The 13,069-nt window shown below is 37.3% G+C and overlaps 1 protein-coding gene across 1 annotated transcript; it reads left to right on the top strand.

The window, feature by feature from the left end:
* Positions 1–538: 538 nt before the first annotated feature.
* LOC574994 (dnaJ homolog subfamily B member 1) lies at positions 539–7,396 on the top strand. Its single transcript, XM_796844.5, has 2 exons — positions 539–1,862; positions 5,814–7,396. The coding sequence occupies exons 1-2, from the start codon at positions 1,041–1,043 to the stop codon at positions 6,045–6,047; spliced, it is 1,056 nt and encodes a 351-aa protein (XP_801937.3). The 5' UTR covers positions 539–1,040; the 3' UTR covers positions 6,048–7,396.
* Positions 7,397–13,069: the final 5,673 nt, after the last annotated feature.

Below are 13,069 nucleotides of genomic sequence, written 5' to 3'. Positions count from 1 at the left end.
GGGCTCTAGCTGAGCTCGACCGTCCCGGCGGGCACTGCTTATATATTTTAACCCTTGCTAAAAAAAATCTTTTAAAAAAGGGCATAAGGTAATGGGAAACTTCGATCAAAGCTACGAGATCATTATTCTCTCATTTCATTTCACATTATTGTGTATAGTTTACACATAAGCTGGGAGCAATACTGGTGAAGAGCGGTAGCTGGGAGTGTTCCCACTACTCAGCGTTTCGACCAGGTTTCCATGGGCATAATGCGTTCGGTGGGTGTTTCCCCTTCTAAAACAGCCAGCACAAGTAAAGGGTAAAAACAGCCGTCTTTACTTCAAAACACTACCAAGTAGGCCTACCAACATTATTTCGTTGACCTGTGTACCAGTAGAATAGAATCCCGTGTTTTTATACTCCATTTAGCAAGGTTCCTTCCGCGCGCGCTCCCGCGGTTTTCCTGTTTACACGCGATGCTTCGAGAATGTTCGTGTATTTGCGCGAACGTTCGGACGTACGTGTGTTATCGAAGCGCCTAGACCTAATCTCCAGCCTCTACTCTTGGACCGGATCAAAATACCAAACGCAAACCGGTACGGTTTAAAAGCAGAGATAGGAAGATTTCGTCTTAAATTTGATTCAGCACTTGAATTGAGTGAAACGATCAAGCAGTCTCCTTCGCGAGGTTGATAGTGTGAAGTGAACATTGTTTTTCATGATTGCATCAACGTTCGAACTTCTAATTCTAACTAGGTTTTGCTGTTGCCAGTGCAGTGCCGTGTTAGAAATCGAAACACAATTTACTACCAACCCGTACCTAACGCGAACGACACGTTAACTAGTCGACAAATTGCCTTTTCGACTTCGGGAGTAGAGTCTAGTCGTCCAGCTGTTTTCATCGGACAGAGTGAAAAGATCTGCTACGAATCTACTGATTGAAGAAGGAAAATAACTCTTGCTTCCTTCATAAAGAAGAACAATATTTTGTCCGTGGCGTGGCTGTGAAACAACCGTGGTTTGTCCGTGGTTGTGAAAAAGTCAAAGATAGCTGTCACCTATGACAAAAATGGGGAAAGATTACTACAAGGTGCTCGGGGTAGCCAAGGGTGCCACCGACGATGAAATCAAGAAGGCGTATCGGAAGATGGCACTGAAGTATCATCCCGACAAGAATAAGTCAAAGGGAGCGGAAGAAAAATTCAAAGAAATAGCCGAAGCTTATGAAGTTTTGAGCGACAAGAAGAAGAAGAACATTTATGACAAATATGGAGAGGAAGGTCTGAAGGGAGGTGGAGGTGCTCCACATGGAGAACAAGGAGGAGAGAACTTCTCATCATGGACATTCCATGGCGATCCCAACGCAACTTTCACAAGCTTCTTTGGTAACAGCAACCCATTTGACATGTTTTTCAATGTTGGTGGCATGGGTGGCCAACAAAACACTCGGTTTAATTTCGCAGGTGGCCAACCTGAAGCAATGGACATCGATGATGATTTTGGGTTCGGTGGTGGGTTCCCAGGCCCTGGATCCCACCAAACACGAAGCAACAGTCAAAGGAAACGCCAAGATCCACCAGTACACCATGACCTTAGGGTCACGCTCGAGGACGTTTTCCGTGGGTGCACGAAGAAAATGAAAATCAATCGTCGAGTAATGAATGAAGACGGCCGAACAACAAGGACTGAGGACAAGATTCTTGAAATCAATGTGAAGCCAGGATGGAAGGAAGGCACAAAAATCACATTTCCCAAAGAAGGAGACCAAGGTCCAAAGAGAACTCCTGCAGACATTGTTTTCACCCTCAAAGACATACCACATTCAGTGTTCAACAGAGACGGCAGCAACTTAGTCTACAAAGCTAAAATTCCACTAAGAGATGTAAGTATTTAAACTGGCTTTAGCTTTTAATCTAGTTATTATACTAGACCTACATGTACTTGCACTTGTACAATGCACGTGCCTTAACCTATTATTACCGTACTGGACACTATTTCTTCATAGGCCTACTGCAGAATTCAGAAAAGCTTTTCAATCAAAACTATTGAACCATTCAAATTCTAAGCAAAAAAGCATGCTCTTGATACCCTTATTTATCAATTTATGTCAATCGTACACTAGCTGAGCCTGAGATGATTAAAGATATATTTAACATTTAAATACCATTTTAAATGATTGACAAGATCATAATTATTCAAACTATTAGTTTCAAAATAAAAAAATCTTAAGAAAAGTCATTTTTCATGTATATATTTCTCCGGTACACATTTGAGTCTGCACAAGCGTAGTTAGTAATTGGTAGTTACATGTAGGCATTATGCAGATTTGCAATTTGACCCAAAGGCCAAAAGTGCCCTTTTCATGTACATCTAACAACAGTAACAGTACAAAAATCCAAATTTTCGTCACAAATAATGTGTCTCTGATTTTTCTTTGTTTTACTTTTTAAAATTTATTTCTTGTTATAATCTGATAGCGCAAGGGGTACATTATTACACTACAAATTTGAACATTAACTAAGGTGTAGTATTTGATGTATGATTTCCAAATGAAAAAGTAAGTAATTTAATTGATTTAAGTTCAAGTTTCTGGAAAGTTTAACCATGTATTGTGAAGTGTCATGAAGTACAAGTCTTCAACAAGATCAATTATTGTGGGTTGTTGCTCTTTGTTGTCAATTTTGCAACCATTAATAGAAGCTTGCAATAGGGACTTTTAGATTTGGGTGTCAACATAGTGGACTGCTATGTGTGACGCCCTTTTAAGGCACTGACAGTGCCTTAAAAGGACGTCACAATGCCTTAAAAGGACGTCACATGTTGCAGTCCACTATGTCGACGTGCAAATCTAAAAGTCCCTAACTTCTGTTATTTTGTTCTCTGTGTTAAAATATTCACATGCCTCTTTACTCTCTAGAAGGGAGAGTGCATTTGCATACAATGTACACATCCTTTTTCCATTCTTTTTCGTATGCAAGTAGGGTATGATGCACAGTTCGTAGATGTTGATGCTCCTGCTGTGTACCATGGCTATTCGCTGAGAGCCAGAAGGGTGTTAACTTTTAATGGCATTGTATACACACAAATATGTCTGTATGTCACACTACACACACTAGATCTTGTCTGAGTGCCCTTCCGGTTATCAACACATGATACACTGCATGATCTACTAGTACTATTAGCATTAGTGGCTAACGATGAGTCAAATTCAAAACACCAAACCTGTCACCTGTTTGGCATTTTAATATCATGGTGCTGGTGAAGCAATTCCTCGTAAACGCAATTTGTGTTCTAGAATGTGGATCATCATGGCTATCTAGATGCTTGTTGCTGAGCAATGCTGACTGACAGCTATCCAGCTTAATTTTGTTTCAAAGTCTGAAGGGTTAAGACAAGTTGTTGCCCTAGCCACATACCGGTAGTGGGGGAAGCTAATTCATTCGCTGTCGATCAGGGGTTTTATTTGATCTATCCATCCCTTCTTGAGAAATAGAGTTAACTGAAAGGTCAGGCAGCTCAAGCTTTGTTTTCATATTTAGAATATCTTGATTGAACAATTTAAAGTTGTGTAGGCTTCACTCAAAGCAGTATTAGAGTAGAGGTGTCATGGTCTAGTGGATACGTCACTGGACGTAAAGTTTGCGGTTCAAGTCCCGCCGTGGCACTAATATCCTTTGGCAAGACAATAATAATACATTTGTCTCTCTCCACTGAGTGGACTAGCTCTGACATTTTGGGGTCCCTAATAAATAGAAATATAGCCTGTAGCCTTATACCTTGAGCCGCAGACATACGGTATATACTTTATCACAAATTGAATTGTATGATTCGAGGAACATTTTCGGGGCAGGTACATGTAGGCGGCAAACAGGAGTAGATTTGCAGCTGTACTCGTCTACACGTCTACACGTGTGAGATAGTATAAGAGGGTCACATTCATGTAATTTAATCAAATGAACATTGGAACTTTACAGTGGCTATTGGCAAGAACCCAATAACTGCAGTAGTTTGATGACAAATGTATAGTGAATACATGTACATGTAAGCAACAGGCTAGTAATGTGTGGGACTAAATTTCATCCCTCACATTTCCCCCTTCAACATGTACAAGTTTGCCTGGTATGTCCATATCAAGAAAATGGATTGCTCCATGTCATGCTAAGAATATCTTCATACTAAATATATCTCTTCTCTTGTACATTCTTGTAATGAATATTGTACGTTGTACGGTACATCAGTAGGCAGGAATAAATTTCATCTTTCGGCATACCTACATGTACACTTATTATTCTTTTGGGTTGAGGTTTACAAGTTCTTAAATCAGACTTTGATGGCAGACTAAGCCCTCACCCTGGTTGAGTTTCCACATCAACGTGGAGCTAGCTAGCTGCCAGACATTCCTGTCTCTCTGCCTCATAGCCAGCATCTCATAAACACTTGGCCTACTTTGGTATTTGCCACAGTCAGGGGGTCACGCGATATTTATAGGTCCCTGTCATTTGGGACAACCCAGAGCATCATCAATACTGCCTTCGTCAGCCGCCGCTGCCTACTCATTAGGCGCATAGTGCGATTCTTCAGTCTGGTGAAGACGCACGGGACAAATAGCTGGATATTTTGCCAAATAGTTGGATATTTTGCCAAATAGTGGGATATTTTGCAAACAATCCCGACCAAATATCTCGCTAATTGCAACACTCAAATTAGCTGGATACAGTGGATAGTTTGCGATCGGGATACCCTAGTTCAAATAGCGGGATATTCGGCAATCTCGAGCTAGTGAAGACAGGCCTACTGCCTACTCACTGGCGTGACCTATGCGCAATCCTTAATCCAAACCGTAAATGTGTAATAACTGCAGAGGGTGCAACAGCTCTGCAGGAGACAATAATTGCAACCTTGACGGGCCTGAACAGAGGCCATGTTTCGCAGAATGCATCGTGTGAGAGGAGGGGGAAAGTGGGTCACTGCCTGTGTGAGATGACCGTGCTAATTACTTGGAAGGTCGTGCCTGATAATCATTGAAGAGCCGTTACAAAATCATACATAATGATAAGTCGACATGTACATGTACATGTATGTGACAATGCAATTGGGCACGTCATTGGCAAATCGTTAAGAAAACTGGTATGCACATCATGACCAGTACATGTGTTCATGGGCAAAGATGACAGTAATAAGCCTTGGGATGAGGCATGCGATAATAAACATGTAGGATTCCGGATACATACAATGTGAAGTTTTGACAATCAGAGATCCCCATTAGTCGCCCACATTTCACATGGGCCTACATGTATTCAGGGAGATGTTAGGTTGTAGTGTCCATCAGTGGCGGATCCAGGGGAGGGGGGGGGGGGGCCTGGGCCGGTGGGCCCCCTCCCCTGGCCCCCAAAAGTAGGTTTTAAAAAAAGATGGTAATGTTAATTTTGCCTTTAAAAAAAACTCACAGGGAAGCGTGACCACTTGATACTTCATAGTGTGGTTTGCTCAAGCTGTAACTTGTAAGAGCCAAGCATGAAACAGACATTCCCCACATTAATTAATTTCCTTTTATGAGCGTTGGTCGCATCATTATGTGGGATGACCCCCTATGCTGAAGTCTTTGCTTTGCACTTCCCCTGAGTTTCTGAGCTTCACATTACAATCTTAGAATCTTCTATAATATTTTCATATTAATGTCCCTCTTGTTTGCTACTTGACATCTTTCTTACATTTAGTTTTTAGAACCAAATAACTTTGTTCTCCTACTTAAGTTTAAAAGTAAACTTTCTTTGTGTACAAATTTATTAATCTAAATTTTTTCTTTCTCTATTTTTCTTCTTCTATCTTCCAGGCCTTGGTAGGAACAAGCCTCAAAGTACCGACCATCGAAGGACGAACGATAACAGTTCCATGCAAAGAAGTAATCAAGCCCAACTCGAGAAAACGAGTGACCAGTGAGGGACTCCCGTACCCCAAGCAACCCAGTCGCCGCGGTGACCTCCTCATCACCTTTGACATCGTATTCCCTGACCATCTTCCTAGCACTACCAAGGAAATCCTATCCGACTGCCTACCATCGCCATGATGTGACTGGAGTTGGTCCGTGGAATGTTTTTGAACCTTTCCACATCGGGGGTCAACCGTCGTCGTAATGATGCGACTATCATTGCAAGAGACATCTTATCGATGGATTGAATGGCAGGCAAGAAGGAGATATGTGGAAGGGCCTCTCTGACTGAACAGGGTGTGGTGGACGAGGAGTCAAAGAGATTGAATGAAATGAAATGGAGGAGGAGGAGGAGGAGGATGTATCTAAGTCTACAGCTAGGATTATGTTGGTGGTATGCAGACTGACGAATCCACGAGTAAATTCTAGCCACAGACATACAAGGAGGAATGTGGTGCTATCCAATGTTGTATATGGAGAGAATATCATGAAGATATCATTAAGATTACACCAAATATCTTAAAGAGATCAAATTAATGCCATGTCTTATAAAATCATCATTAATTTAACACCGTATTTTATACAAAGAATTATTGCTCATATCTTCGAGGGTATCTTTTTTTCTCTATGGGGGTAGTGTATTGGTATTATTATAGGTTTATGGTTTCAAACAATCTGAAATGCTTTCATTTTTGTTGAACTTTTGTGATAGAGGGTTAGAGACATTCATATAATATCCTGTTTATTTGTTGTATGGTATGCAATAATGCAATATATCACTGGTTCACCCTTTTAGTGCGTCTTTGGCTGTTTTAGTTGAGACTTTTCTCTCTCTGTACCTACAAGAACTAGAAGAAATCAAAGTGTGCCGTCAATGATCAAATGAAAATTTAAAAATAACCTCTGGCACATCAGAACAATGCTGAACAGGATGAAACTGGGCAGCATTGTAAAATCTATGTCATTCACAAGTCCCAACAATGAAAGTCGTATATGTTTTGGATCAAAACAAACTGCCATCTGCCAAAACAAGCAATGTTATTTTAATCCTGTATAAAAGATAATATCACATGTCAAACGTCGTTGCAGCAAACTTGTATTTCACTTTCACTATCAAGCTTTTCAATATCATATTCATTACTGTGTTGTCTGAAATATTGTTCCTTTTTCTTCTTTTTTTTCATATTATATATGGAAAGGTATAAACTAACAGATTGATTTTTTATATTTTCTTAAATAACATGTAGTCCATGCAATTCTGATGTACATGTACATGTATACGTGTACACATACATATATATCTAAATGACTTTTATGAATATTGTGTAATATTGTAAATCTATAGCTTTTAAATCAACAAAGGACATGTCTGTACTTTATAGAAGTATCTATTGTAAAAAGCATTTTATTAAATATTTTGTTCTCTTTAAATGGAGGGCTTGGTTAAAATAATAAAGCTAATATCTTTTTATTGAAAAAATACACAACTTATTTTGTCATAGTGTTGCAGTTATTTGTGGTAAATAGTGAAAACGGAAAAGTGATTATATGCTACATGGCATTCAAGCATGATTTAAAGGTGAAGATCAGTTATGGAAACGCCCGCCCCCCCCCCCCCCTCTCAAAAAATGAAATGGAAGCTCTTGTTACCAATCATGTAAAAGAATATGTTTTTTTGACTAATACGTGATGATACAAATTTTGCAGAGAAACTGCCTACTAATTGATATATTTGGTAAATTATTATATCTATTTGGACCTGATAGATATCGCGCACGTGTCGCGTAGTCCCATACATCTTTCTGTGTACAGTGCTTGTAACTTTACCAAGACTGGGCCAAATTTCTTATCATTTTGATGATTCCAGAACCTTGCAGTACACACCAATACTTATATGCTAGATTGATGATCAACCTTTTCTGATCGATTCCACAACGTTTCTTTCACAATGCAATCGCATGACCAGAACTGGTCTTTACCTTTAAATACAGGGTAATCAAACAAGATATCCACAATAGATCAAGGATAATACCAACAATATGTGTGCTTTAGGTATTTCATGGGGTTTGGCGAAGTTTGAGTGTTCTGTGAAATGTCTTACGGTATGTAGAGCTGTGTGTCATAGAACGGGGGTGAGAGTATGAGACAGGAATTTTAAATGTTATCTTTAGTTCTTTATTCACAAGAAACATAATAATTATGTACAGCGCCATGAGCGTCAGAGCCTGGCGGATACCAGCGCTATATAAATATCCGTATTAATATTATATATCTCACACGCAATGTAAAAATATCACACTGAATGACACCCGTCACATGTACAAATGTATGTATGTCAATTGAAAACATGGGGGAAATGATTTGTCAAAGAAACACAAATATAAAGACTTCAGGGTGAATCGGAACAGATAATGACATGAATTTTAGACCATATCTTTTGGAAAGCAGTTTCTTTTATACCAGAACTCTAGATTACCTCAAACAAAATTATTTGTCTCGATTAAAAAAAAAGAGATTGCTGATTGCTGATAAAAAAAATAAATATGATTTGAATTTACCTGTTAAATAACAGAATGTAAAATGACAAGTTGCCAGCCTAGGTGTTCAGAAAGAAGGGAGAAAAACCTTGAATAAATCACAATGGCATATCCGTATGAATGAAATTGCAGAGCAGATGCTGTTTGTTTGTTCTGCCAATTTGAGGTCGGCTAGAAGCAGAGACAATCACAATAAGGATTTCTTGGAGAAAGGAATAATAGAAGTGGAGTGACTCAGTGACATATCACAATAAATTACGCCATTTCTTTATATCCCTTGCCAGACTGGCTTCCACTGTGTAAATTTCAAGGTGATATAAAGTCCTTTGTAGTCTGTCCAATGCAGACCTCGTTCTGCGAATTGAGACCAATATGTTGGATGATGTAAAAAATAGTGACTTATGTCACAAAATGCTTAGAAGACAAACACAAACATTGTATCCACTGGAAAAGGTGCTATATTAATCCAATTATCATTATGACAGTACTGTACTACATTATCAAGATTCGCATGACATTCAGTCAGTTATATGCAATCATATCCAAATTAATGTTTGGTAACTTTCGGATTGTATGGGGGTGGGGGCATTGAGGGATGCATACTCTAGCGAAAGCTGCTTGCAAACAAATGTTTGATGGAATGCAACTTTGAACATCACCTGCAAGCCTTAAATTCCATTTTAAAAATGGACGTTATGATGTGTTACCATTTTCAGTGGTTTACAGGAATTCCTGTTTTCCATGATGTCCACTACATATTGCATCTGTTCATTTGCACTACAACTAGGTATAGTAACCTGTTTCAAATAATTGAACAGTAAAATCCATATGAATCTTTACTAATACTATGCATACCAACTATGATTTTGTTCTAAAAGGACTAGGGTCTCTAGATCTGCAAATGATTTCTAATTGTTACCAGAAAGAAGGGAATTTCTTTAAAACATATAATTGAAATAGGGTAAGAATGGAATTCAGTTGTATAAACCAGGAATTTCTTTTTAAATGTACATGTACCAGAAACATAGGTCCACATTGTTTTTTGGGAACGTTCTCTGAAAACAAAAGAATAACGTGTAATACCCTTTTTTGATGACTGTTGATGTAAGCAGTTACACTACTTTTTAATTTATAATTTTTTAATGTTCATTTTTTATTTTGAAATATGAGGGCTATGTTTTATTGACTATGACACTTAAGGATAAGACATGACATGATAATGGCTATTTTAATTGAAGAAGTTGAAGTACCTCAAAGAAGGTTATTCCATTTTTAATTGACCTGTGAGTGAACTGTGCTGATGGATATGAATTGGCCCATTGGTACCCATTGTTGTATATATTTGGTCTATTTATTGAAAGAACAAACTAGGTTTTTCGCTGTGAGTCTAAGGCAATAAAAAAACAATGCATGTAATATTGTTTAACATGCAAAGAAATAGAAATGGAGTATACATGTAGCATATATATGAACGATGTTTTCTATGTTTATATATATATATATATATATATATATATATATGTAGATGCTTTGTTAAATGTATTTGACATATAAACATGTACAAAACAAGGTGTAAATTAATCCAACTATTGTGTCAACTTTGAGCAATCCAGTATTCTACAATCCAGTATCAAAAATCAAACATACATCTACCGTATATAGGGTTAGTCTAATCCATAGTGAAGAGAGCTAGCTGTAATGCATATCAAGTACACAGGCATAGTCATAGGTTAAGGTTCGTACGAATTTCCATTGTCTGAAAATCGTTCGTACGGCGTTTGTAGCAGTTCGTAATGGCATTTGTGACCGAGGCATTAACTAAGTATGTTGCTCCAAATATTTCCCTCCCACATACAATCTCTATGGGAGGTAACTATTTGGAGCTCCACGAAATGACTGACCAATCACAAGCCATTTCCGGTATCCCAACTGTCTCTCTCAAGTGGCTATGGACTAATCCACAATGGTTCCATCACATGGGAAGAAATTATGCAAAGTTTCAGTGTGCTATTAAACTTTCAATCGTCGGAAATTACAGTTTTAAAGGAAGCTGTACAAGAGAAAGTTTAAAAGGCTTTCCTAAAGTCACTTTTATTTTCTTTGAATAAATCCAGATTTGAGTATTCAGAAAGTATTTTGTAGTTCATATTTCTTCTGCCTAGACCCTTGTCAACAAAATAGTCTCTTTCTTTCCACCATGCAATTTTTACATATCTGTGTAACACTGTTGTATCTTTGGAGACTGAAGTATATTGTAAGCTCTGACTGATTTGAGTAAATGGAATAAAACTCGCTGTATAGGGAAATGTTTTTATCAAAGAAATCCATGTTGTATTTCATAATTATTTCAAATGTGTTTTACTGAGTGTTTACTCTGAATATTTCTTGTTAAATGTAATTCAGGTGTTGGTAGAATTCAGAAGAAGTTGAATATTATGTTTTCAGAAAAACACCATAACTTGCATAAAAACACCATAACTTGCATTAGACGAGTCACCTTTCTTTGTATCTCAAGAGATTGAAGTTCTGATTATTTGCATCATCAGATCCAAATTTTTATTTTTCATCAAATTTGTGACCTTGGCTTGTACAGTGTATTTTCATATGTGATTCTATCCAACCTCGATAAGAACAATACAAGGCCAAAGACAATAAAAGCAAATCTTAGCCACATGTATATATATATATATTTTGAACAACAAATATATTTATTCTTCATTAAATACAGTACACATGCAAATAATTATATACACTCGTAAATATACTATTCAATTCAAAGAGGATGGGATATCAAATTGAGTTATGAAAGTATGTACACTAATATTTAGAAAAGATTAAAGAAAGCTCAACAATGGCTACACCCTAATCAGTCAACAAGGATTTCACTATCGATCCTACAGATTAAGATTAAGTAGAGGGCAGAAACTGGGGCCATACTAAGCCAAATATGTCCCTGTTTAAATCCCAACATGTCCTCATTTTTCCCCCCAACCCTCTTTCTCCAACGCATCCTAATGAATGAAGATTTTCCATAACAGCTGGTGATTAAAAACAATTTTGGGGCCTTTTCTTTTGAGGAGCTCTGTCATTTTGATCTAAATAATTCCTGAAGAAACAACTTCTCTATCCAAAAATATCAATACATCCAAATAAGTTTAGAGCAATAGAGAAATTTAAACAACAGACTGCAGTTGATTAATGTGATAAAATCTATCAGTGTTTCTACTTCTCAGTAACTCTTGTTTTTTAAAGATAAAAGAAAGAAAACACTAAATAAAGCAAATGCAGGTTTGCCTATTACAGAAGCAATGAAATATCTATCCACTCCTTAAAACAATTGCAGTAATTGTGGGGAGCCATAATAATTCTCCTGTGTATATTACACTACCATGTATAGTTTTTTTTACAAATGATACAGTATTATTTTGTACAAAACATAATCTCTCATGTATATTACACTAATACACTTTAATACACAGTCATTACATCAAAGCTATCCCAAATCCTTTTGTATAGCATTTGCAAAGTCCTTGGCTTATGTCATTTAGCCTTGCTTATATCAATACATATTGGCTAGCTGGCCCAATCAGTTTTGACAATGAGTCTATTGTGTAAAATGGCTGGTATACAATACATTTACATGAATGGTTTTAATCAAGGCGGTTTGAGTAATGTTTGACAAGGTGATATCATTTCTTATTGATAAAGGTCTTTCCACTTCAAGGAAGGCAATTTGTGAATATTCAGAAACTATTGCTTCCATAATAACAACAATTGAAAGTAGACAGATCAGCATAACTAATTTGAAACAACACAATTGAACGTTTTCTACCTATAAATGCATGAAAATATCACTATGGACGGATCATTAAGCGGTTTATGGTGTAATAAACACATCATAATATTATACAAATAATGAATGGTTATGAGTTCAATAGTGCGAATATGTTCATGAGTTGAAAGATTAACATTCTATTCAACGAGGCGTCAGCCGAGTTGAATAGAATTAACGTTAATCTTTCAACGAATGAAAATATTTGCACTATTAAACGAATGAAAAACATTCATTATTTGTTTTATACAACATCGAAGAAGACCTAATAGAACGTTAATCAACAAATTATGCTTTACTCCTTATAAAGATAAATTACAGTTCGAGTCAAGCCTTCTCAATTACATGCAGATTGCCTTCGCGTCAGATACACGCAGGGATACGCGCGCGCACATGCAGCAGAGAGGTACGCAGTCTGCATATAACCAAAAATGCACGGCGCATATAACCAAAAATGCACGACCGTGCAATATACCATCTATTGAATATCATGTGACCAACAATCGTCCAATCAAATGACAAGGATCCACGTAGGTGTTGTATAAAACTATTTAGTGCACAGGCATAGATAAAGAAGGCATGATGGAAGAAAAGACAGTTATGCATAATTTGCATAAAAGTTCTCTGATCACACTATCAAAGTATACAAACCAGTCAATAGACTGGAGAAAAAAGAGATGACACATTTCACACAGAATTTGCAAATATTTCTCACAATCATATAGCACAAAAATCAATTATTTGAAATATCAATTTTGAAACTAATCTATAGATGTTCACCGGAGTGTTGG

The sequence above is a fragment of the Strongylocentrotus purpuratus genome, unplaced genomic scaffold (assembly GCF_000002235.5).
Source record: "Strongylocentrotus purpuratus isolate Spur 01 unplaced genomic scaffold, Spur_5.0 spur5_scaffold_3, whole genome shotgun sequence".
In the NCBI taxonomy this organism is placed as follows: domain Eukaryota; kingdom Metazoa; phylum Echinodermata; class Echinoidea; order Camarodonta; family Strongylocentrotidae; genus Strongylocentrotus; species Strongylocentrotus purpuratus.
The sequence above is the reverse complement of the archived record's forward strand: the minus strand, read 5'-3'. Positions and strand labels throughout refer to the sequence as shown.

Coding starts and splice junctions, on each gene's coding strand:
- LOC574994 (XM_796844.5), top strand. CDS start 1,041: ATGACAAAAATGGGGAAAGATTACTACAAGGTGCTCGGGGTAGCCAAG. Junction 1,863..5,813: donor CTAAAATTCCACTAAGAGAT/GTAAGTATTTAA, acceptor TCTATCTTCCAG/GCCTTGGTAGGAACAAGCCT.